This window comes from Stegodyphus dumicola, chromosome 9 (assembly GCF_044657685.1).
Source record: "Stegodyphus dumicola isolate Sdum_Otavi_A_Nest chromosome 9, ASM4465768v1".
NCBI lineage: Eukaryota > Metazoa > Arthropoda > Arachnida > Araneae > Eresidae > Stegodyphus > Stegodyphus dumicola.
In genome coordinates, this window is record NC_140776.1 from 140,584,682 (window position 1) to 140,611,382 (window position 26,701).

General features: G+C 35.1%; 1 protein-coding gene across 4 annotated transcripts in view; it reads left to right on the forward strand.

Moving 5' to 3' along the window:
- The window catches only part of LOC118204727 (long-chain-fatty-acid--CoA ligase 1-like), a 132,621-nt gene that overhangs the window by 12,404 nt on the left and 93,516 nt on the right, over positions 1 to 26,701 (forward strand). For 3 of the 4 annotated variants that reach the window (XM_035377025.2, XM_085824161.1, XM_035377024.2), the window contains exons 2-6: positions 17,121 to 17,253; positions 20,023 to 20,137; positions 21,992 to 22,056; positions 22,142 to 22,243; positions 25,067 to 25,166. In XM_035377025.2, coding sequence (XP_035232916.1) covers positions 17,185 to 17,253; positions 20,023 to 20,137; positions 21,992 to 22,056; positions 22,142 to 22,243; positions 25,067 to 25,166 — 451 coding nt within the window. In that variant the 5' untranslated portion in view covers positions 17,121 to 17,184. Of the gene's footprint in view, positions 1 to 7,216; positions 7,378 to 17,120; positions 17,254 to 20,022; positions 20,138 to 21,991; positions 22,057 to 22,141; positions 22,244 to 25,066; positions 25,167 to 26,701 lie in introns of all 4 variants that reach the window. The other variant, XM_085824160.1, reaches the window with a different exon arrangement.

A 26,701-nucleotide genomic window follows, 5' to 3' on the forward strand; every position in this document is an offset into this window, starting at 1 on the left:
ATCTGAAAAAAGTCTGAAAAATTTCAGATTTTATACTACGCCTAAAGGGGCATTTTTTAACGCTTTGTGCGTTACCTTTATTTATTAGATATCATGTTCCTTGCACTTAAACCATAAAATTCAATTCAACAGCAATATCGCAAAATAATTTAAAAAGAACATATCTTTAGAATTTCCGATACACAGTCTCGTGCGCTGGAGATAAAAATGTTTTCATTTTCGTACAGTGTTGCCATTGCTCACTTTGAAATTGTTGAGTTTCTTAATCAAAAACTCATAAATGGTGTCAAACGATCCTGGACGAATTCATCTTTGTCGGTTCGTCTCCATCCACTTATGAATGTTATTAGTCAACTCGCAGGAAATAAAGTGGTACACTTAAGCAGGTTTAACAATAACATGGGCTATATTTTTCATTTTGCCATCTTTTCACAAAGTATTGTTTTTATTCACAATTACATCAAACGCACAAGTAATACATTGCACCTTTCAGTTCTTAACAAAAAAAAAACTCAACTCTCGGAATACAGAAAAATTAATTTCAAATTTTTTCACACGAGGATGGCGTCCTTCTCGCATCAAGCACGCTTCTTCTTCTCGTTGCCAGATTTTTTTCCTCTCTCCTTTCAGCTAGGGATCATTGGCTCAACTGTCCTTCCGTCAAAGCTTGGTCGGTAGCTTCCCCTTACCGAGTATGTGCATGACAAATGATTTACAAAATATGAAACATATAATAAAACAAATTCCAAATTTGGGCTTCCAGATGCCCATATTTGGGTGAAGAATATTCGTATGTTATTCAAAATTTGATGGTTCTAGGTATCGTTGTTTTATCACAGTGCAAGAATTGAAGATACATTTTTACAGATTCTTGATTATTTAATTTCTTTAAATATAATGCAAAGCGGTAATATTTGGTAGCAACAATTTTAAAGGTGATTCAGACTTTTAAAGATTTCGATGCAAAATGCGAAAATAAAATTAACAGCCCTTCTTGGCTAACGCCCTTTAAGCTAAGGTTCGCTACCAGACCGATAAACTTGCAGGTTGTGTAGGGGGTACTGAGACGGCTGAGAGTCACTAATTTCAAATTTTTTCACACGAGGATGGCGTCCTTCTCGCATCAAGCACGCTTCTTCTTCTCGTTGCCAGATTTTTTTCCTCTCTCCTTTCAGCTAGGGATCATTGGCTCAACTGTCCTTCCGTCAAAGCTTGGTCGGTAGCTTCCCCTTACCGAGTATGTGCATGACAAATGATTTACAAAATATGAAACATATAATAAAACAAATTCCAAATTTGGGCTTCCAGATGCCCATATTTGGGTGAAGAATATTCGTATGTTATTCAAAATTTGATGGTTCTAGGTATCGTTGTTTTATCACAGTGCAAGAATTGAAGATACATTTTTACAGATTCTTGATTATTTAATTTCTTTAAATATAATGCAAAGCGGTAATATTTGGTAGCAACAATTTTAAAGGTGATTCAGACTTTTAAAGGTTTCGATGCAAAATGCGAAAATAAAATTAACAGCCCTTCTTGGCTAACGCCCTTTAAGCTAAGGTTCGCTACCAGACCGATAAACTTGCAGGTTGTGTAGGGGGTACTGAGACGGCTGAGAGTCACTCAATGCAGGGTTGCAAATGTTGCTGTCCCGAACTATGGCGCAAAGAAACAGAGAAAATGAGCAGAAACAGCAACGAATTAATGTGACAGAAAACATTTTATTGAAAGGTTTTCTATAACAGGTGTTCGAAATTAGGACAAGAAATCGTCAGGCAGGTCTGAAAGCGGCGCTGTATGGAATTTCTTACGCTCTGGAAAATTCCTCCCGGCAGTCCTGCGGTAGATGGCGCTGAACGGAAGATTCCATGAACAGCGAAGCTGCTGGAAGTCATCATTTGCGATCCGTTTCGGCATAATAGGATCAATGCGTATTCAAATGATAAATTGGTCGACATGCTGATCATGTATGTAGTTGCGGATTGTAACGGACAGCCCGCTCTGCGGTTGTACCAGGAACGTTACCCGAACAGGCGTGCTCCAGATCACACGACGTTCACGTTCACAAGTGTGAACTGAAGGTTACGTGAGACTGGTTGTTTAACGGGAGCTACAATGATTGGACAGCGTATGACGAGGACACCTGACATTGAGGAGACGGTCTTACATCTAGCAGAAAACAAGCCAAGTACAAGTATTCGAGCAATAGCCCAACAAGTTTGTTTATCTCAATCCATTGTCTGGAGGATACTCGCAGCAAAACAAATGAGCGCATGCTATTTTCATCGCGTCCAATTATCAGAGGCTGAGGATTACTCACTCCGGAGGACGTTTGGTACATAGTTCCTTCCACAGAATACTACAAACAGCGTATTTGCTGCGTCCGTATTGTTCACGAATGACGCATACTTCACGCGTGATGGAGCCTTCAATCAGCGTAATGTCCATGTATGGGTTTTGGAGAACCCTCAACGTACGCAACCACCGTTTCTCGATCAATGTTTGGGCCAGGATTCTTGGAGTCTATCTCACTGGACCGTACCTTCTGCCCATTCCTTTGGACAGTACGGCACACCTGATCTTCTTGCAACAAGTCCAGCCTGAACTTTTGACGCAACACATGTTCCTTCGTCGTTGCTCCGCTCCATGTGGTACCAGTATGATGGGGCTCCTCCACATTACACGAGTGACGTCCGTCGACACCTCGATGTAACCTTTGGACAGCGGTGGATTAGTGGTGGTAGCCAAGTTCATTGACCTACTAGATCACTGGGCCTATCATGCATGGACTTATTTTTCTGGGGTACCATGAAAAGTTTGGTGTACGAGACGCCCGTTCCTTCAATTGAAGACCTTGTCGCTCGAATATCTGCAGCTGCCGGGAGGATATGTGACATGCCAGGAATCTTCCAGAACATAAGAAATTCCATTTTCATGTCTCAAAAGCGCTACCTAATTTACGTATTAGATTTTTATATAGCACTTTTTCTAACATAGGCATTTTGACAAAGAAATCGGACTTTTTCTGAAATGCCAATAGTTTTTCATATTTTGATTCTATTAGTGAAATTATGCCAAACTGCCAAGTTTTTTGAAAATCGCATGAGTAGTTTTTCAAAAATTTGCGATCCGTTTCGGCAAAGTCTAAAAAATTTTGCTCCTCAATGTTAATTGAACTTGATATATATTTATTAATATCTTTTTTTTCTATTAAACTTATTTGATTCTTCCTTTCAAATTTCGAAACTTAGGTTCATTCCAAATAAAATTCCCCCATTTTTTTGATTTATTTTTAAAATTTGTATTTTTTAATAATTTTTATAAATTTTTCGAAAAAACGTTTGAAGTATAATCTATAAAATTTTTGCCATGATTTTAAAGTAGATGTATTTCCAAGCATACCTTCAAAATAGATTTTATCCGAAATTTCCTACGTGAATTTATATTTTGGCGCGTTTTGAAATTTGGCTTATTTATTATAAGCGATAATAACGAAAATATGGTTTACACAATTTGTTAAAATTATTTAAAAGTATGAACGATGACTTTTTCATGCTCGTGGACAATGAAAAAAAGGAAAGGAAACTAGGTTGCTATGAATTAAGAAGTTCGCCAAGTGAATTATTCTTGGCTCAAGCTTAAAAACAAATGTGCCACGATAAATTTTTAAATTTCTCCGTAAATTTCTCACTAAAAATTATAATATTTAATTTCTAGGCATAATTTGAGTCGTAGAATCGAAATATGGAAAAAAATTAATATGTTATTTCAGAAAAAAGTCCGATTTTGTGTCATAATACCTATGTTTGAGCAATGCTATATATAAATCTACTATATATCCTAAGTCGCGCTTTAGAAACATAAAACTCAGTTTGAATTTCCTCAATCGGCCTAATACAAAGGGAGATATAGAACTGTTCCCCCCTTTTTTTTTGCACAGTGTACATTCATGCTGACTCTTGTTTATTTAATTTTTTTAAATATAATACAGGGCGATCATATTTGTTGACAACAGTTTAAAAAGTGATTCAGACTTTTAAAGTGATTCAATGCAAAATGCTGTTTCGTCACTAATAGCATTTGTGGGCTAATGCTCCTTTGGTCTAATGAAAAAGAATACAATACATAAACCAATATTTTTAGCAATCATCTGCATCGACGTGCTCATACCATAATCTCTTAACATCATTAGCTTACTTCTAAACTGATATTTTATTTTTACTTAGGCACTAATGCAAACATTTCATTCTTGGATATATGTGGAACCCTTGAATGGGATATATTTTAATATTAAATATCTTCTTCAATTTTTGTCGTACGGGAGTCAAACTTTTTATGTTTTACTTTTTAAAACGAGTACAAAATTTTCCTAAATGTAAGTAAAAGGGCTGGGAGGCCGAATAAAAAGTTAGATTTTTGTAATTAAAATATTTATTTCTTTAAACTTAAAAATGCGGAAACATGAATATTTGTGTCATTAAAGATATTTTCATAATGGGCTGGGAAAATAAACTCTGGGTAAGGATATTGTGGACATGGTGTTGGTAGGTCTATATACATATGTATACATACATATGTAATAATTTTGGATGGAACGATGAGAGAAGACCGCCAATTAACTTAGCAGTCGTGAGTGGAATGGTGACAGCGTTGCATAATGATGCAGTTGAAATCATCTGTAACCACCATGAAGATTCATTTTAAGTTTAGAACAGAAACAATTCTTCAGAAACACATATTATTTATTATTATTGTAATAACATTTTACATTTATTGGTACAGCCTTGAGTGTGCTATAGGCATCCCACAATTTTACATATACTGCTTACAATTTAAATAATATAAGATATAGCCAAACGAAGAAACGTGGTTATTCACGTAGAGCAAGCAACAGAAGATAATTCATATAATGCAGCTGGAGTATATCTAGCTCGGAAACTCTTTTGTTTGCATCCTGAACAGCGACCGGGCAAGAGCTTTTGTATTGCAGATGGCTGGAGGTAAGTGGCGAAGAACAGAGCATTTTAAGGAGGTTGTATTTAAATTAAATTTAAGAATTAAAAGATTTTGAGGGAAAGCTGTAAAGAGAACTAGAACTGTCATATACAAGCAAAAATCCAGGCTAACAGCACCTTGGAACAGCCTTAAATGGAGTGCCAAGACCTTGTAAGAATATTTCTGTCAAATTACAGAAGTTTTATTAAAGATTGTGTAACTGATCAAGCGTATAATGTCACTCTTCGCCTACCACCAACCTCTCGAAAGGACTTTTGGCTCACCATGTATTTTGAATGCCCTCTTGCCGCACAAACACTATGTGCCCGGGTCCATCGATAAGGCAGTTAGTGCCACTAACCACTGTATCACATAGACGAAGCTGCCGTAGAGCAAGTGTTACCACTTCTCTCAGTTTTACTTTAGCGTTGCACGTACCATTTATTGTTTCTCATGTCTGGCGGCATTTAGTGACTAATCGGTCGTAGTGTGAATTTTTTTGTTCTCATTATCATGTTACTCTCAAAACCAAATAAGAAGAAAATAGGTGGACTTCGTGTTTTTAAAGCAGAATAAAGTGCGAATTATTGTTATAAATTTAAACGACATGGTATTATGTTTATTATGAAATGAAATAGTAATTGTGCTAGTACACTGACTACCAATAAGTATTTGGACACCTATGCAAATGACGATATCTGCGGTTGTAAGGTACGTCACGGAATCCGCCGGTTTGTATCGTGTAGGAAACAGCATTAGCTTTAGTCGCATGCAAGATGCCTCGCAGTTCGGAGCTCTCTGATTTCGAGAAAGGTATAATTATCGGGTATCACAAATGTGGCCGATCCTTAAGGGACATATCTAGCAATCTGAAGTACCCAAAATCGACAGTGGCCTATGTGATTAAGAAGTGGAAGGTGAGCGGTGATTGTCGGAATGTGCCCCGAGTCGGCAGACCAACGAAACTGGGAAATAGAGACCGGCGAGTGCTGTCCAGAGAAATTCAGAAGAACCGCACCCAACCGATAAGTGATTGTCGGAATGTGCCCCGAGTCGGCAGACCAACGAAACTGGGAGATAGAGACCGACGAGTGCTGTCCATAGAAATTCGGAAGAACCGCACCCAACCGATGGTTCTCATCCGCGAGGAGTTTCAACAGGCATCCGGTAGTATTCTTTCAATGAATACCATCCGTAAGGAAGCACATCTGCTTGGTTTTCATGGTCGTGCTGCTGCCCATGAGCGTTTGATCACAAAGTCCAACCGCGCTGCTCCGTTAATGTGGTGCAAAGCACATCGAAATTGGACCGTAGATCAGTGGAAACGGGTTCTTTGGAGTGACGAATCAAGGTTCACCCTTTATCGTTCGGATGGCAGGGTCTGGGTCTGACGTCTACCTGGAAAACGTCTCTTGTCAGAATGCATTCTGCCAACAGTCAAGTTCGGCGGAGGTGGAATTAGGGTCTGGGGGTGTTTCTCCTGGTATGGGCTGGGACCTTTGGTCCCCATTCATGGTAAGCTCAACTCCGATGCCTACTGCACTATTTTGGATGACAATGTGCTTCCTACGTTGTGGCAGTTTTACGGGTTGGATCCCTGTTACTTTCAGGACAACAATGCCAGTTGTCATGTTTCGACGTTAAGGCTTGGTATGGTGCCAATGGAGTTCATCGAATGGACTGGCCTGCACAGAGTCCAGACCTGAACCCTATCGAGAACCTCTGGGACAAGTTGCATCGCCGAATTCAGGGGTGCACTACCCGTGCAAAATCAGTGAAGGAACTTCTATGTCTTCTCCAAGCCGAGTGGAAGAAAATATCACTAGCTGTCATACAAAGACTTGTGGAAAGTATGCCCCGGAGGTTCCACGCTGTAATTTACCTCTCCTAAAGGCTCTACCAACTATTGATTTTGAATAAAATTAGTTTTTCTTTTCTATCATAGGTGTCCAAATACTTGTTGGTAGTCAGTGTATAATATACGTCGTTAATACCAAACTAAGTACGCGACAGTGTATTCAAAACTCACGGAAAATGAACGATCGCTAAAATTGGAAAGTTTAAAACGAACTTCGTCATAGCGAATTTATTCATAAAATTATGCTATGACGATGAAACAATAACTAATCTCAGCTTACGAATATAGCTCATTTATTTACTGTGAAAGGGAAATCTTTTACCGACGGTGAATTAATTAAATCATGTTTGCTTGCGGTAGCTGAAGACATGTGCCCACAGAAAATGGACTTGTTTCGAAATGGTAGCCTTTCAGCTTCAACAGTTGCTAGAAGACTTGAGGACATCGAGACATCGAAAGCAAAATCATGAGACAACTGAAAGACAAAGGAAAAAAATTTGAATTGTTTGCATTGGCTGTTGGTAAGTTGATAGACATTACTAATACTGCCCAACTGCTGCTGTTTTTTTTTTTTTTTTTTTTTTTTTTTTTTTTCTTTTGAAAGATCAGTACTGAGTTTGAGGTGATTGAAGAATTTGTGTTTATGAAAGTCTGCATTGAACAATATTTAGACGAAGATATTTTGAAGGAAGTCGCAAAAATGTTAACACAGTACAATTCTCAATGGAACCAACTAAAATGTGTCACAACTGTTGGTGGTATCCCGGCGAACGGGCTGGCTGCATGGGCGTTTTCGTGGTTTTCCCCATGTGTAACGTGGATACGAGCCAGTTTCCCTTAAAAAGATCTCTACGGGGCATCCCTCCTGTTCCGTGTAGTGCCTAAGGGCGGAGCACGTAATAAATAAATAAATAAATAAATAACTGTTGGTGGTAAAACTGGAATGGTAAAGGACTAGAAGGACAAATTTTTAAAGCTTGTGAAAAAGCTAAACGCTCAAAACCTCTGGTACTTAATTAATTTTATTGTTTACAGGCAGGCTGTTTGAGGAAATACCTCAATCTGCCGTGTGTTATTGAATTAGTTGTATCAGCGGTTGGATTTAACCATCGTCATTTTCTCGATTTTTTTATTAGAGATCGAATCAAATTTCCTAACTTGACGACCATATAGCAGTTTGATGGGTCAGAAATGAGAAAATGTTACTGAAATTTTTTGGACTCGGGAGAAATAACATAAATTTTTCGAAATGAGATAAAACTAATATCGAACAATGAATGCCTACGGAAACTAGCATTTGCTACAGACATCAAGGAGTATCAACGAATTTAATTTAAGCTTATCGGAAAAGATATTGCTTATATGTGGAACGCATTCTATCGCAAAATCAAAAGGTAGAAAATTTGATTGTTTGAAACACAAATCAAGTTGGATTATTTTCTATGGCGAAAAAATGTCAAACATTACCGAAATTCTACTTAAATTCTCAGGTGATAAATTTTCTAAACTTAAATTAAAATTACAACAGCGTTTTCTATCTTGATGCTAATGCAAAAGGTATTTCCATATTTAAAAATCCATTTGATTGTACAACTGAGGAGTTTCCGTCGGACCTTGAGTTAGTAGTGATTTACAAAATAACGATGTGCTAAAAATGATGTTTTTTTTTAAAGTGTAATATAATTAATTCTATAAATCCCTTTCGGAAGATAAATGCGGCCAATTAAAATTTTATGCAAGGGGATTTATATATGTATTTAGGAGTGTTTACTAATGTGAAAGGATATTTTCAGAAATGAAGTACGTAAAGTAGCAATACAGCTTATTATTATCAGATGACCGTTTGGCTAACAATATTAACGCTAGGAAGTAATAACTTCGAACTCCAGCATGATGAAATATTTTGCCAGTCACTGCTCTTTATCAAACACGTCTAGAATTATGTCTGAACCCGTAAATAGTCCTGAGATCTTTTTGAACACGCTGCCAACACCAACTTAAATAAGTTTCTTTAGGAAACAGAATAAGTGGGACATAAAACCGTTGTTTTTTCTCTCTCAAACCTTCTGAAGTCTTCGCGTAACAGTAGAACTGCTAATTCTAGTTCTTGCGGCAATCTGAAGGTCTAAAACCAATTCTCTTGTAGAAGCTCACGATTTTTCAGACCGACAGTAAGAGCAAACACTCTTCGGATGCAGTTATTAATCTTGGCTGCCATTGACTAGGCTATCTGTATGATTCAAGGCTTAAAATGCGGTCATATATTTTGTATATGACATTTTGAGAGATTAAGTTCTTCGGCGGCCTCCGTTTGTAATTACGGCCCCTTCTCTTGAAACTGCTAACTATCCATTAATTCTGGCATTCATGTGAATAATGTGTTTTAGTCAAAACTAATGAATGCTTATTACTATCATAAAGAAGTTAATTTCAAACAACACAGCACACTCGAATTCCATTGAGTAACAGGTTGCCAGTCGTCCGATTTGCTTATACCTATTTGCACTAACCTTCACGGAAGTCCAATTTTGCATTCAGTTAAAGATACCTAATCTAAATAATTGCACTATTAGACACAGATTGAAAACTTTAATTAATTTGTATATTTTTCAGAATATTCTTTAGTTATGAAGAGCAGTACAGATTTATACGAGTACATTAAAATATATTATAAAAATTTAAATTTAAATCATTCTGTTATAACATTTTTTCAAATACTCTGTAACTTTCATATTCATCCCGTATGCTCTATACAAATGTATATATTTCAGTGATTAGTACTAGAAATGGGACGTGGAAACAGCATTTATTATTTTTTGGTTCTAGCGCAAAGCTAAAATACGCAGTCTGTTAGCTGCGCCATTTTAACTGTTGCTGAATTCATATCAAAATAAAAAAAAAGTTCAAAAGATCTTTCTTTCTTTCATGATTATTTCTGCTTATATTTCAAGTCTATTTGATTGCATTATAAGTGAAAAATTAACTCAAAGTGCTGTGAAAGTAAGAGAACTAATAGATTTAGAAGAGGCGAATTCTAAGTGTCCTACTAGTTGACACGTATGTGACAACAATTACAAAGTTATTTCAGGGTATAAAGAGGTATTTTATCTAATAGAATATTGTCACAGCTCGCAATAGTATATAATCAGCGCCCAAGGAACAGACTGATTTAAGAAAAAGGAATAAAAAAATATTGTTATCTATAAGAGGAACATTTGTATGGCAAAAGTGAAATGGAATTCTATCTGCAACAAGGAAAAACGTTTTTATTTTTATACTGCCAAAGAAACTGCATGAGCAAATATTTATGGCAGAGCTTTACTGTAAAACCCGAATGAATGCGAAATGGAGACCACGTTGCGTAAGATGCATAGATTGCAGACTGCTGATTAATGGAAATAATTATATGACTGTCAATAAGAGACAATGGATACTTCTTTCTGCTTAGTGAAAAGATTGCCTTCCGGACAGCCTATCGTCTTACACCTACAGCAGCATTATCTGCAAGGACAGAGGAGTGGCCGAATATGGCCTGTTAGTATTGGCAATAATAATAATACGAGCATATACTGAGGTAGGATAAATCGAACAACTTGTAGACTACTGTAGAATGTGTTTATATGTGGCAAATACTGGTAAAGCACAAGAAACAAAATAATATTTTCCTCGAGAAGCATTCTCGAAGCTGGAGTTCAGATCTTCAAAATTTATAGACAATTTTACGATTCTTTGGGATGGATATGCAGGCCACTAAAACACAGCAAACTGACTGCTTCCATAGATAAACTGGCTATTTTTATCTGAATTTTGAGGGTTTTCCGGTAAACTTTTAAACCCAAAGTATGAAATTATATTTACATTTAAGTTATGGGATGAAACAAATTAAAGTAGAAAGTTTCGTCTCTTTATATTCATATCAAAATTAATTTCTACAACACATCATTCAAGAACTTGAGTACTATGGCCGTAAAAGTACTTACATAGTATTTATGAAGTATTTAACCTCATAAACACCAGCCATTTCATTTTATTTCTTGAAATTTTGAAACAATTTCATAAAACTTTTTTATGCATGATTTTATATTGTGCATAAAATAACATATATTTGCCCGTCCTTTGGGTTGGCAAATATATTTTCTTCTCTGGAAACATGGATAACTGATGTAATAACTGATTTATTACGTAGCCTAATTTAAGCCAAAATGAGTTTCTATTTAATGGCACTAGAAAATTGCAGAAGCATTTGCACACGAAAATCCAATACCACACCATTAAGAAAAACTGCCCATTTTCCGAAACTTACTTTTATGTAGGATATTTCATTCTATTTTTCCTAAAGTAGCCAATCAAGCTTCAAATAGAACTGATTGACTTTTGCTTTCAGAAGTTTGTTGCTGTATTTAACTAGCTAGTGAGGAACAACGTGACGGGAATGCAACTAATCCGCAAACCTTTTCGATACTTTACATTCGCCAGTATTATAGTTTCACTACTAACTTTCTTTTTCTAGACTATCGTTAATTCAGAGCATAGACATTCCAACAGAATGAATTTACATTAAACAACTGTAATATTTTGTCTTGAAACACCAGAACGCGCTTAAGCGGCTTCTTAGAAGTTAAAATACGATACTTAAAGTTTTTTTTATATCTAATGCAGCTAACAATACGGAGATAATATCCTTATACCATATAGAGATCTCAAAACTATAAAAATACAATATTAACTAAGAGACTGCTGAACAGACGAGGAGATGTTCAAAGCTCTCGTACTTAAAAATAAATAATGTAAAACAATTAATGTATACGTTTATACCAGTAAATATAATATGATGAATCTAAAGACTATGGGATTAGATTGAAATCGATCATTTCAATTAAGACAAAACATATCAGGACTATCTGCCTAACTCTCCGAATTCTGAAAACACATTCCAGTAAATGTAATCTGAGCTTTTCATACGTCCGCGCTTGGAGACAAGGAAAAATCTTTTTGCCAAGCTTTCAAAAGAAATTTTAGATTGACGGAATTCAGATCCCTGTTCTGCAAAGATATGAACACTCATCCTGTCTTATTTGAGATTCAAACTTGAATCTCTCAGTGGGTGGTTACTTTGCGTTAACTATCAGTCGATCGAGACAGTCTGAAGTTTACTGACCTAATAATTCTGCGTCATCTAAATAAAAATATAAAGAATTCCATTAAAAATTATATCCAACTAAAGTATGCCAGCTTACTTAACTTTTCATATTAGGAGGATTATTGAATAAGAATAACAAGCTTACCAATATGTATGCTGGATTTTCTCTTTAGCGATAAGTTCTCTGTTTTTCAATTTCCCTTGTCTTCCTTTATCTATATTTTAAGTAGCGCTTCTTTACTTCCACCAATATCACTTGCTCTTCGCATCTGCATGGCGAAAACCTAACAGAAAAAAGGAACTTAATTGCTAATCCAAGGTAATTCGCGGCTCCAATGTATCCAAAGCGCTATATAATCACTACAGTTGGCGATTTGTGTAAATTAAATGTATTAATAACTCATGGCATAATACAGTCGCTTAAATTAGCTTAGTTAGAGGCCTCCAAAAATTAGCGAGCTAGGGGACTGTTTATGTCTTCTATATTTGAGTCGGTTCTACCAAAAATCCTTTCTTTCAGAATTTGGTATATCTGTGACATATATACTAAATTCTCCATTCTGAAACTAGTGCTAAAGCTTGTAACTACCAATTCCTGCATTACTGTAATAAGTCAATCAAAGCCTGCTGTGTCCTGAAATAGACGACGAAGATGATGTTATTTAGCCTCTTGAGGGCAATTTTAAGCTGATAATTGTGACATTCAAGTCAACAGAGAAGATATTCTTTCCGCAAATCTCAAAGATTCTCCCGGAATGCTGAACTACAAGTATACAAAGTTAACGTAATCCATAAAATACTCATTCATCAGTGGTCGAGTAGTACAATCGCTAAGCACTAATGGTACTTCGACCTAGGCTCAAATCTCCAAAATGGGTTGTTTCTGCACGTGTGTTTTCGTGGGTTTTTTTCATGCTTTTCACTTGTGCAACATAGAGGTGAGCATACAGGTGAGAAAGGTACATAGAGATGCAACACAGATGTGAGAAGGGATGCCTACTTGGAGACATCCCTTCTCATAGGCAGATAGCTCTCACTTGCTTTTTTGTAATCAAAATAAAGAAACATAATTAAAACTCCATAAGCAGATAGCCCTCGAGTTGATTTGCCTTAATTGACTAACCTAACTTAACCATCGACTTCTGGATTTATAGAAGCATGATTGTATAATAATGCTTGTGATTCCAGGAGATTTTTTAAATTTAGATTTTCTTGAAACCACATGATTTAGTAATGAAGTATGGTTTTTCATTTTTCTGGTATAAGAATTCCCAAAACAAGATATTTTGGTTAATCTAAAAGAAATTTATCTTTCGTAAAAGCACTGTACAGAGGAAAAGCAAGCATCTGGTAAGTATTATCAGCAAAAAAATTATCAAAGTATTTCTTTTGAACAAAATTTAAATTCTGAGGTTAACAGACAAATCTCTACGACATTTGTGGATGAAATCGATGGCAATGAAATCACTTAGGGCTATAACAATATGATGTGATCTGTTATACCTCTAAATAAGTACGTCATCACGAACGTTTTTGAAACCGATAAATTTCTAAAGACCTTTGGCCTTCTGTTTCACCAAGCCTTAGTTCACCCGAGGCTTTTCTTTTAAAGATTTCTTAAGGAAAGAACCTATACAACAAAAATTGTTAAATATAATCATAGACTATAGAGATAAGCATCAAAAAGGAAATCAACCACCCTGTATGCTTATAATCGCAATGCTACAAGTGCATATAACGTAAAACATAACATAATATGGAAGGGAAGGGCTGTTAGATTATATTAGAATTCAATCGAAGAACTCTTCTAAAGTCTCTTAGAAATAAAGAGAGGTTTACAACCTTAATCTTCTAAAATTTTAATAGATTTCAAAAGTTAAAAGACATTTGTCTCGAGATAATAAAAAAGTGATGTATTTCTGAAGTGGTTTGTAGTATGAAATGACAGGATCTCAAACTCGCAGGCGAATCACGGAGGTCAATGGACAGTAATGGTTATCTGATAAGAGAAAGGTACATTATTTTTCTATTACTGATTTAGTAAGTAGATAAATAAATTTTTGCATGGTTATGGGTGTTCAAACCTGTAATAAAAGGAGTTCATAGGGTAGGTTTAAAATTGGCTTGCTTTATATCCCTGCCCCAAGGTATCTAATAATATATTGGTAGCAAAATGAATATGAATGCAGGAAATAAATTTTTTAGATTCCCCCCCCCTACCATCTAGTATAGTCGTAGCACCTCGATAGGCCGGGAAATATGCAATAGAAATAGCTTAGCTTCTATAATGTTTTTAACAGACCGAATAAAATACACCTTAGTAGAATAACTATAGTGGAAGAAAACTTAAAATTAAGAAAGAAAGGAACAGCATAAGAGCTTTAAGAGCAAGTATTAAGAAAAATTAATTATTAAAAATAAATATATACAAATAAAATGAAATACACAAAATATCATTAAGAAAAATGAACAAAATTAAAAATTGTAACCAAGATCCAAAATGAAACAAGCCCCCTTTTTTTTTTTTTGCAAAATCTAAACAATTCAGTTACTTTTTTTGAGTTACCATCGTCACGTTTTCTTTGAATCTAAAATAGTTGACGTCCCTACTCCATATTCTACCGCAAATTTAGTTCAACAATTTTATCTGTTAACTATTATATTGATTTCAAAATTAATAACAATAAGTTACTAAAAATAAAACGACCACCTTCTTTTTCGATGGTATGCTAATTAAATAAAGGAGACTGCATTTTACCCTTAAACAGAAGTAATGTTCCATAATAAAACGTCATGCACAAAATAAATAAACAACGTGACATAAAACAATAATGAGCATGTACACAGGACGTCTCATAATAATATAATGATACAAACAAAGGGCAGGTAGGGCAAGTTAAAATGATTGAGAGTTGCATAGTAACCCATGACCGGAATGCCATTAGAAAATGGTATCAAAAGCACAAGAAATGAAAGGATACAAAGCAGATATTAAAGTATTTATTGCTTATAAATATAACGCATAATATTGTAGTAATTATACCGCAAGTGATTTATATAGAACAGCTTTAAGTGTTCCCCAAAGAAAGAAATCAGGGTTGTTAAATCAGGAAAACGTGAGGCATGGCAACCGGTCCACCACGCCCAATCCATCGTTCACCAAATGACGTATCCAAATGTCTCCGAACACATCTTCCATAATGGGGAGGCGCCTATCATGTTGAAACCACATGCTGCGTCTCAGATTTTGGGGACAGAGTGAAGTAAGCCTAATAGAACCCATTCCAAAAAGATAAAAGAAAACTTGCTTAAAGTGATACCCGTGAGCAGCACCACCTTGCTGCAAACACTGACGCTTGCGGTTATGGGTTACTATGCAGCTCTCAGTCCCTTCAGTCGGCCCTATCTGCCTTTAAAGTTTGTATCAATATTTATAGGACACCCTGTATAAAACGGAATTGCTTTTCCATTAATGTTTATAAACTATGTAGTCAACCAACATTGCAGGCCAATTCCCTTGTCGCATACTTTCGTCTAAACTAATTTGATAGCTCTTATGCGAAGAGACTTTGCATTATCTTCTTTTATCATTTATTTTATTTCTTGAATATATTATTTAATTGCAGGAAAAAAATAAACGGCGTGTAGATAAATTAACAATAAGCTTAAATTTTGCTTGGCCAAGAAAATAAGAACCAGCGATCGGGATAACTGGTATTCCGGGTAACAGAATTTTGAATGAAAGCAATTCTAATGCATACTTCTGCTTTAGTAAAACTTTTTTTTTTTTTTTTTTTTTTTTATGGCCGGGAGCTTTACTTAAGAGCCATTAGCCTTGCGCCACTATAAGCGCTGGTAGGGGTGGCCATTTCATTATGAAAGCATCTAAAGGGTGGCTACCATTGCCTCCTAGGAAGAGACGGACAATTACAACCATGCTTTCTCCGGGATTCGAACCCGGGCCCATCGCTACGGCAGTCAGGGTCAGTAACTACTATGGGTTGGGCGGCTGCTTTAGGAAAACTATACATATATTTTCAGGTCATTTAAATGATATCATGCGTTTCGTTTGAATAGTAAAAGTTAAAATACTACCATGTTGTCAAAGAGAGTCTAAGTTAATGTTTTTATTAACTTAGATACTTATTCAATCAACACTCGTGTGCAAAATTAATAGAATATGCAAATGATGCCTGTTTTTATGAAAACTATTGAACCAAAGGCGCAAATTATCCCACCGAAGAATGCTTCGAAGGGGTGCAGTTGGTCTTGAGTTCCTATTAATGGACGACAACGGTCGTCCACGTATAGCACAGCTGGTCGACGATTACCTGGAAAGTGAACACATTCATTGCATGGACTGGCAAACCGCATTTCCTGACCTTAATCCTATACAGCATGTCTGGGATGCTCTTGGGAGGGCAATTTCATCTCACCATCCTCCTCCGATAATTATCCCAGAGTTGAAAAGTCCCTTACTACAGGAGTGAGATCGACTATCCCAGGGACTCCTCAGCTGCCTCCTATCCAATGCTGTCACGCTGCGCTATATGTCAGACTGTGAGCGAGAACTATACCCCCCCATACTAGACTTATTTTGCTATAGATATTGCAACGTGGATTTTGGATATTCCTGCAATACGATAGTCATGCGTACATAGCGACATTCGAATAGTGCGTCTTTTCCTCTGTTATAAATGTACATTCACACGAAATTACATTAGGATCTTCCCGTTAGGTTTTCAGAAATTTGACATACTGTGCAAATTCTTATAATTTTGAACGTGAATGTATATTTAAGTTCATGGACAAAATGAATTCCTTAGAGATGACTAGTTTAATTCCATCGACGTGTTTAATTTGAGGACTCATACTCGTTTTAAGTGTACTGCTAATATTGAGTGCCTTAAAACCCGCCCTTTTCAAAATCTGTTTTAAAACTGTTTGCTTAGACAAATACAGCATTTTAATTCCGTAAAGATAACATATGAACAGTTCCTAGTATTACAGCATTTTCAAGCACTCAAAACCTATTGCCATTTATGTGTATAATATTAAATCTGATAAATGTTTTGAACTTTCAGTTTAATACCTTCTTATAAATCATACTTGAAATTTCATTAGGTAGCTGAATGTAACCTGGTAGCTGTGTTAAATTTGAAGTGAAAGGATTTCAATAAATTTCAGTATGTCTTGTGTCAAAGAACAACCTTTGATTACAAACGTAGATCTGCAGAATCAATCTGTGGAGATTCCGGTATGTATTAGTTTTCTTTTCAGATTCATTGTTAGAAATTTTGAGAATTTAAATGTGACGTTTCCTTACTTTCGTAATATTGACACCATTTATAATTAAAATTAAAGGTCAAGTTCCCTTTTACAGGGAACTAGACTGAAAGACTTGCCAAGAGAATTACTCCTGATATTTAGAATTTAAAACAAAAAAGTCACGTACTGATTATTAATTTTAAAATATTCGTAACAATCATTAGACTAAATTACATTCAAAGTGTGTTGTGGCATAGATTAGAAATAAATTGGCAAAAAGAATTTAAATTTTTTTTCATTATATCCTATAGAATCGTTTGCATTGAAAAAAAGAATATTTTTTTAAGGACGGATTTAAAAATTCTATCAACAAAAAATAGTTGAAGTTAATTTAAGATAGTTTATCTAAAATGTATACAAAGTATCCGAGTTATTCCTAGGGCAACTTTCATTTACCTGTATACAGCGATATTATTGAATTTTTTGCTTTTTAATGCGAAGGAGTATTCATAAAATTCTTTTTGAAAACAGTGTATACTGCTTGCCATTAAAATTGCAGCACCAGGAAGGAATGATCTGAAGAACGTCAAAATCACATGAAAGGAAGAAGTTGGAATATGCAAATGATAGCATTTCAGCGCAGTTAGACGACGCAGGAGGAAGAAACAACATTTGAAGCAATGCATAAAACAAAAGTTCTGTAGTGGATTTCTCATCAGAAAAGTGCTTTGTAAGGTTGGAGTTTGCTCAGAATATCGTGTTATGCATCGAATAAGAAGAGGAAATGTTTACCAGCAAGTTTCGAAATTCTATAGAGGCAAGATCGTTTCTAAGTGTAGATTATCATTCCATGATATTGCCGGTCGCACTGGCCGACATCCAACCACTGTCATGCGAATATAGAATAAATGAATTGCTGAGGGTCATACTGAAGGGCATGCAGGATATTAACGACCTCTCATGACTAACACCAGAGAGGACTGACCTATTGTGAGGTCAGCCCTGCAAAACCGTACAACCACATCACGGACCATTAGTCATGAAATGGGCATGTTTGCAGCACACCCAGTATCAGCTCGTAAGGTGCTTCGACGTTTGCAGCAGCATGGACTATCAGCGGGGTGACCATTACTTCGGCTTTCCTTGGCAATGCAACATAGACCGAGATGGTGACTCTGGTGCGTCAAACGATAAAGCTGGGTGCAGGAGTGTCACAATGTCGTCTTTTCAAACGAGTCCCGGTTCTACTTGCAGTATTCTAATGGCCGTACACGTGTCTGGAGTGTCTAAGGAGACCGCACGTAGCCTATTTGCATTTGATATCTGCATAGGGGCCCTGCACCTATTGCGATGGTTTGGCAGCCATTGGGTACACGACACGCACATTGCCTAATTAGGATCGACGGTAACTTGAACGCAGATGGGTACATTTCTGACATCTTACGTCCAGTGGTCGTGCTTAAACTTCGAAGCTCCCAAACGTCATGTTAAAACAAGATAATGGAAGACCACACGCTGCACGTTATGTTCTGACCTTCCTCGATACACATAGTATTCGATTGCTGCCCTGGCCTACACAGTCTCCAAGTCTGTCACCCATTGAAAACATCTTGTCATACGGTGCTGAGAGACTGGCCTGCCACCCCTCTCCAGCTAATACGATTGGTGAACTGTGGCATGGACGTGATGCAGCATGTAATGAGTTGCCCACTTCTATCATCAAAGCCCAGTTTGACACCATGCCTAATGTGGTAAGGGCCATTTTAGATGCCAGAGGTGGCAGCTGTTTCTACTATTTTCGCACCCGTGTAGACCTCCAAACTGTTTATAAATTTAATGATTTTGTCTTCATGCTATATTGTTTATGTGCGATGAATATCTCTTTTGTATTTGTTTTCCTTCATGGTGTTTCAATTTTAATGGCCGGCAGCGTCCTTCGGTTTCTTCACTGTTTAATAAAACCCTTAATAAAGAGGAAATAAACAAATCTTCGATATTTAATAGTTGTTCACTTAGGCATAGCTTTTACCGTGATTTTGCAAAAATTACGCACAGATCTTTACCAATTGGTGAAGCAGAAAATTTTAATATTCATAAAAATTTAGCTTCCACAGTTAATGGAAAATTAATTTCAATCTTGTTCTTCCCAACGCTTTCAAAATTAAAATATTTAGATTTTGCGCATTTTAATTGTTTTCCTCGATAGCTTCTCAACACTTTAAAAACTATATTTCGGCTTATGCACATTTCAATACTGTTTTTCTCGACGTTCCTTTTTATCTGCAATCTGTTATTTTCCGTGCAAATATATTATTGCTCCTCCCACATTTGAAATTTTTAATATCCTTCTGATGAAGAAAAGCATTTGTCAAAATACCCTGGAAATCATTAAAGTTTTATTTAAAATATTTGCTGAATTAAAGTTGCTTTATTCCCTAATTTTAATTTTTAATGACTGTAGTTAAAGAACCAAAAATTGTCTTAAGACTGAAACTATTTTATTCATCAAATTTCGAATTAATTTTATGATTACTTTTAATACATATAGTTGGTTAGAACTTAAATATTCTGAAGGTTTTCTTACTTTAAAGTCAGTTTATTAAGTTTAATAGGATACCGCTACATCTACAAAATAATTTATTAAATTTAAATTTTAATATGATTATTTTAGAATATTCATTAATAAGGGTCATTAACTACATGTTTTGAAATATTGACTTACGGCTCATGTAACTATAAAAATATTTTTTTTAAATAGGATTCTGGAGGCATCCGTCAATCTAAACTCGTTCCTTTAGGGAAAACAATTGACTTTCTCTATGATGATGTTAAAACACTTTTGCATGCCATGCAAAAAGGTTGCAAATTATCAGGTAAGATATGGTAATAGATATGTTTAAAATGCTTTCAGTCCCAAAAAACTAAAAATATTCTTTTCGGAATCGTAGAGTTTTATAGGGAACAAATTTTAAGCAAATAAGTATATTTACAAATTTAATACATCTCCTGATATTTAGTAGAAACACTTGGCTAAATGTTTAGTCTCACCTATTGAACCATAAAAATAGATGAAATAAAATTCATTTACTACTCAGTTCAAAATGAAAGACTCGGTCATTAAACTCTAATCCTAAATATGGTTAATGCAAAGCTCAGGAACATCTCTTAATAGCTAGATAGTTGTAAAATAATAAATTACACTTAATATAAGGTTTTCAAAGCAGAAACTAGATATTCTTTCATCGTTTTTTCCCTTTATATAAAATTATTCTTCTTTGTCTGGATAAAATGGCACATATATCATAAATGAGAGAACCAAGAAAAAATTTAACTAAAATTGTTACTGTTTAAACATATAGGATATCCCAAGAAAAATCGCTATGAAACTTTGAGGCATGATCCCAAGTACGTAAACAAAACAATAGGGGCAATTTCGGGTATTTTCTCAATCACCTGCAAGTACCAAAAGAAAGCGTAAAAAGCGGAGCGCTGTCCCGCAATATTTGTAGCTATACTGCCAGCTAAAATATATCAGCGAGTTAAAAAGTTAGAACATCGTTTCGAGATAATGCACATTCCTCTAAGTACCATGCTTGTCCTACGATAGTGACTATTGCATTGGGTAATATGAGACAACGCCTGTTAATGTTCAAACATTATATGTTTCTTTAAACAACTGCCACTTTAAGATCATCTTCTCTTCCCCGGTTTGTCTTTTAACGACCACCGTGCCAGAACATTTGAATCCCTTAATTTTTTTCCTCCACTTCCATTTAGTGTGTTTCAGTTCTCGAAAGGCGATAGAATAAAGGCTGCAGTCTGAAATGAGGTGGAGAAAAATAACTGCAGTTGGTTGATGACGATAGGCGTTACGATGGTAAATGTAGGGAGTATGAAAAAAGACCTTGAAGTTCCTAATTTAATGTAACTGGACTTAGCATTTTGTGTTTTAGCATAATGAGTATGTTGTACTTATATTGTAGTACGGAGTGCATACAGTAGAATGGCATTAGTTACGGAGGTGACGTAGAAGTACCTAACAAATGATATTGTTTCAATGGGCATTTCAAAGGCGCATTGCACAATAATTTTTTATTTTGCCAGAGCACCAAAATCCTTAACAGTAGCTTGAAAATACATGATAGCAGCACCAAAACTGAATAAAATTTTACAGCTTTTGAGCCAGGTGGTACAATGAAATATAAATTGACACGAATTTGTCAGCATACGTGCATGAAATTCTAGGAGGCAAGAAACACGAGACTTATTGAAAACTGAATGTCTCAAACCTAACAGGTCACACTGCGTTTTCCGATCTATGATTTCAAATGCTGAGAAAGCGATCGAAATTTTATACCTCTGTCTGAGGTTGTGGACTATTAACGTTTCGTGCTGATTATCTTGAGGGAAGTACAGAAAGTGAAAACGTAGCGTTACAAGATACTTCTTTTAACAAAGGGCTGAGAAATATATTTAAAAAATTTCTTTGTTAAAGATGCTTCTTCTAGATAATTTCTCTGATATTTTTGAAAAACAAAATAGCTAATTAATTATATATAATAAGATCCCTAATATATGTAATATAAATGAAGTATCTTACTGTTGTTAATTAGAAAAATCTCTTTGAACAATCTTTATAAACTTTTCCAATATGAAAAATAATTACTTAAATATGTTCAAAATATGCATTATATGTTCTAAACCAAGAATTTTATTTTTTGTAACAGGTGATGGACCCTGTTTAGGTTACAGAAATGGCAATTCTGAATATATGTGGATATCTTACAGTGATGTATGTAATAGTTTTATGGATATTTTCAATTTATATGTGAATTATATGCTAACTGAGTTTAATGAACCCCTTTCCACTTTGTCAGGTAATCAGAAGAGCAAAAACCTTTGCCTCAGGATTGTGTCATCTTGGTATGCGACCTGGACAATCGACTTACATTGGAATTTATTGTTATAGTAGAGTAGAGGTAAGAAAATACCTTAAGTTTAAATGCCGACATATTTCCTGTTTACTCGTAATAAGTTCATAAAGATATTTTTGTAGTGGCAGCAGCTGCAATAAGAAGGTTCTGGAAAAGAAGAATAGGATTCATTTTCAGAAGGAAGAGATTATTAAGTTTTAATATGAATTAATTTAATCAGAACAGAAACGAGAATGAAAAAAAAATAATGTTTTAAATATTGATGAAAGTTGTTCTTCTGCATTTATTTTTTCTGCTTTGGAGACCTTAACATTAAGCTAACTGCCCATTATCTTCAGACAAGCGAGAATAAAAACCATGAAATTAATCACTAGTGTGCAAAATTTGAGCAACAAATTCATTTTTTCAACATACAACTAAGAAATTTTGAAAAGAGCTTTTTGCAATCAGTACAATGAAAGTCCAACACAGAAGAAAGGTGATGCATATGCAAATATCACCACCATGACGTCAGAGGGTACCGTCAGGGCAATTAAAACGCGAGGCGTGAGCGCGCGCCGTGCAAGAAACTCAAAAAAAGTGGGGGAAAGGAAGGGGAATTTCCAAGCATTCTTTCTGCAAGCGAAAGTGATATTGTCATATTGTACTGCTATAAAAAAAACATCAGGACGCCTTTACACGTAGTAGAATGAGTGACAAGATTGAGTAGAGGCATAGTTTGACGTTTATTACCTAAGAATTTAAGATTGATATAAGTATTGTTTTACGAGCTAGGAAGGCCTTCTAAACGGTGACATAACTATAAGAAAGGTTGGTGATGATCGGCCAAGGAAAGTAACCGCGATCGGCGACTAATGACCGATATTTCACTCTACAGGCGAAGAGAGATTGAAACCCGATAGCTGGCAACATTCCTCAGCAGTTGTGCACGGCAAGTGGATAACAGTTGTTCCGTTTTACTGTGCCCAGGTGACTTCATAAAGGAGGCCTATTTGTACGCTGTCCTAAACGCTGCATACATTTGGCAGCAACCCTTTCGTGGCAGCGTTTTCAGAGGAGTACATAACACAAAGTTTGGATACTCGTCAATGGAGTCACATCCTCTTTATCGATGAGAGTCGTTTCAGTCTGATAAATGATTCTCGATGCCAGTTGATATTCAGGAAGGTAGAGATACGCGTTTTCCCATTAACATCACGGAAAGAGACTGTTGGGGGTGGTCTTGGTGTGCTTTTAGGAGGGAGGCACTATGATGAACCTCATTTTCGACAAAAGTTCACTTACCGGAGATCATTACTGTGATGAAATTATCCTCCCCTTAGGAGCGCCTTTTCCGAGATGCCACTGGCTCCAACTTTGTTTTTATGGAAGCCAATGCAAGTCCATACAGGACTCTTACTACTCAGTAGCTCCTGAATTGAAGATATCCACAGAATGGATTGGCCAGCTTGTTCCCCTGATATAGTAAATACCACTGAACATATGTGGAATACTTTAGGGAGACGCTTAGGGGCCCGGTTGTTCCCTCGGTAGAACACTGGACAACTGGAACAGATGCTCCTTGAAAAATGGGAACTTTTACCCCAAGAAATGTTAGGTAATTTTGTTTTGAAGTATTGACACATGGTGCAATATTACTATTGCGGTTAGGGGAAGCCATTTCCTTACTAAGGCTCTTTGGTTTGTTGTTATTGCTCTCGGTCAGACGTTTCTGTACTAAAGCCATTTTGTCAATAAAGACTCTTTTTATACGTTAAAGACTGTATGCGTCCTGTTAAATTTTCTGCTAATATACTTTCCTCATCTTTTAAGTAGTATATTATGCTTCTGTGGAGTGGCTTTCATGTCTCCCAGTTGAAAGTTTTGGAATTAGGGTCAAAATAAGAAAAGGTGTTTACGTTTTGCACACGAATGTATTGATACTTAATATTTGCTATTCATCTTTATTCAACTTGTTTTAGTTTGTTGATCTTAAATTTGAGTTCACTGCGCATTATCTACAGACAAACGAGAGTGAATAACATGAAATTAACATTTTAAACACCGATGAAAATTGTTGTTCATCTTTCTTTAATTTTGTTTCAGTTTATTGACCTTAACATTGAGCTAAATTTGCACTATCTATAGACTCCTTTTTATACAATATAGTATTTTAAGTAGAAGCAAACCTTTTTTAAATTTCTAAGAATCTGATTGACAGTACTTAACCTGTTAGAAAGCTCTCTTATTTTGCATCGTGAGCGCATATCTAACTTTAACCTGTGTTCTACTAAAACATGATTATTACTTATGCCACCTTTTATATTACTATCGAATACGTTTCCGGTTGCCACAGCTTTAAAATTTTATTTCAAAAATACCTACTTCAATTTTTAAAACTTTACTTCTATTTATCTTATATTCATATTTGATATTTGACCATAAATAAATAAATAAACAATTAAATAAATTTTAACAAAATATCAAAATAAATAACGTTGAAATTATACCTCTGCTTTAAGAGATTTTCTACGTAAATGCTATTTTTCAAGAAGGTTAAAAGTTTTGCTGATGGATTTTTATTAAAAGTCCGGGTTTCGATAGACGGTGAAATGAAATTTTTGTAATAAAGCATTGAAAGAAATTATGGAATTCATCTGTTCCATGCCTTGAGGTTAATGTATAATATAATTTATTAGGTTATGAAATTAACAAGATCCGAGAGAATTGCAAGATCCGAGGTTCCAGAGAGGTCTTAAATGATGTTTCACACGTTTGATCTAAAGAGGCTAATATTTTATGAAAGATTCATAAAAAATATTTTGGTTGTATATGTTTTCTTTCCACGAAACGAAATTGATGCAATTGCGTTTTTTTTTACTCTTTCAGTGGGTACTGACAGAGTACGCCTGCTATAACCAATCAGCAGTAACTGTTCCTTTGTATGATACATTAGGACCAAATGTGTGCTCTTTTGTCATAAATCAAGGTAAGAAAATGATAGAACTAATGTTAGTGACTCTTCTTTAACTAATTTTGTAATTTTCCTCTCACCTTTATGTCCTAGCAAATAAAATTGAAAATTAAGATTGCGAAATACATTTTCGCACTTTAAGCATTTAATTTAAGAGCAAAAAAATTAGCTATGTATTGAAAAAGAAGTTATTTGCTTGATAATGTTGCACAATTTAAACAAATTAAAATCACACACCACGATCCTTCTGTGGTTTAAAAAAACAAATTATTGTGCGAAACTTAATATAATATTACTTATTGCTATGTTAAATTGTTTATCATTTGTAACACCATGGAAGAGTACAGCAGGAATTCCTTATACCATATAAGAGTAACACGTACTTTTAAAAACTGCTTTATAAGTTTGATCTACGTAACAGCATGTTCAAATCTGAAGAGATACCTTAGTTTAAGAATTAGGTTCTCCATTTTCAGTTGCATTTGTAAATACTTCGATTTACAGTCCTTTATGAAAGTGGTAATCAAACAGTGTTCCTCGGAACCTTGGAATTTTGTGCAACTTCACAAATGGTTTGGAAAATGTCAAAGAAATTTAAAATCAAAATCGATTTGCTTAAATGAAACATGGACAGCAAATCTAAACACACAAAATAATTAAGTATATAATAGCGTTTTTATTTTTCTTAGCTACTTAAAATAGTATGATGTAGATCTGCTCTTTATGGGTAAAATTATTATGGAATAATGATCTTTTATTATCCACTTAAAGTGTATGTAAAGTTTCATTTTTAGTGCTTTTTTAATATTTAGGTTTCTGAGATAAAAGTGTTAACGATTAAAAAAATATCTGGGTTCTTTGATTCAACAAAATTTGAAGATCGCCGCTTCTTGCAAACATGTTGCTCAACAGAAATGTTTGCAAGAAGCGGCAATCTAGGAGCAAGACAGTAGTAGGTGTTCGTTTATATTTTCCCCAATAAAAAATGGAACATCAGCGAATAAAAGAGCTCACAGTTTTTGAAATATTTATTTTAGGCAAAATGCATTAGTTTTTATGGTTCACATAATCATAAAAACTGCCCAGGATGAATTTTCGTAAGTCGAAATGCAATCAGAAAAGGTTCAAGACTGTTAAAAACGCTCTTTGATATTAAAAGTGTATTAGTAAGGAAATTAATTACGCATGAGCTGGCTAATGATAATTTAATGTGATATATTTAGTACACCGAATCATGTAAACTAAATTAATCTTAGTCTTAGTTATCTTACTCTTAGTGGGAATAAGAATCCCTTCTTATAATAAGATATGTAGTAAATTCAAATTTGAGGAAACCTATTTCAGACCGTTTGCACTAAATTCCAGTGAATATGAATTCTAACAAGCAGACTGATACTTGGTAAAATACTCTAATATTATATTTTAAAGATTTTTTTCTATCTTCAGGCGCTTGTTGGGATTAATAAGAATATCATTTGCATATTTTCGACCATTTCACTGAAATCAAATCTTTCCTAATAAATAGAAAACTATACTGGAAATGTAAGCAA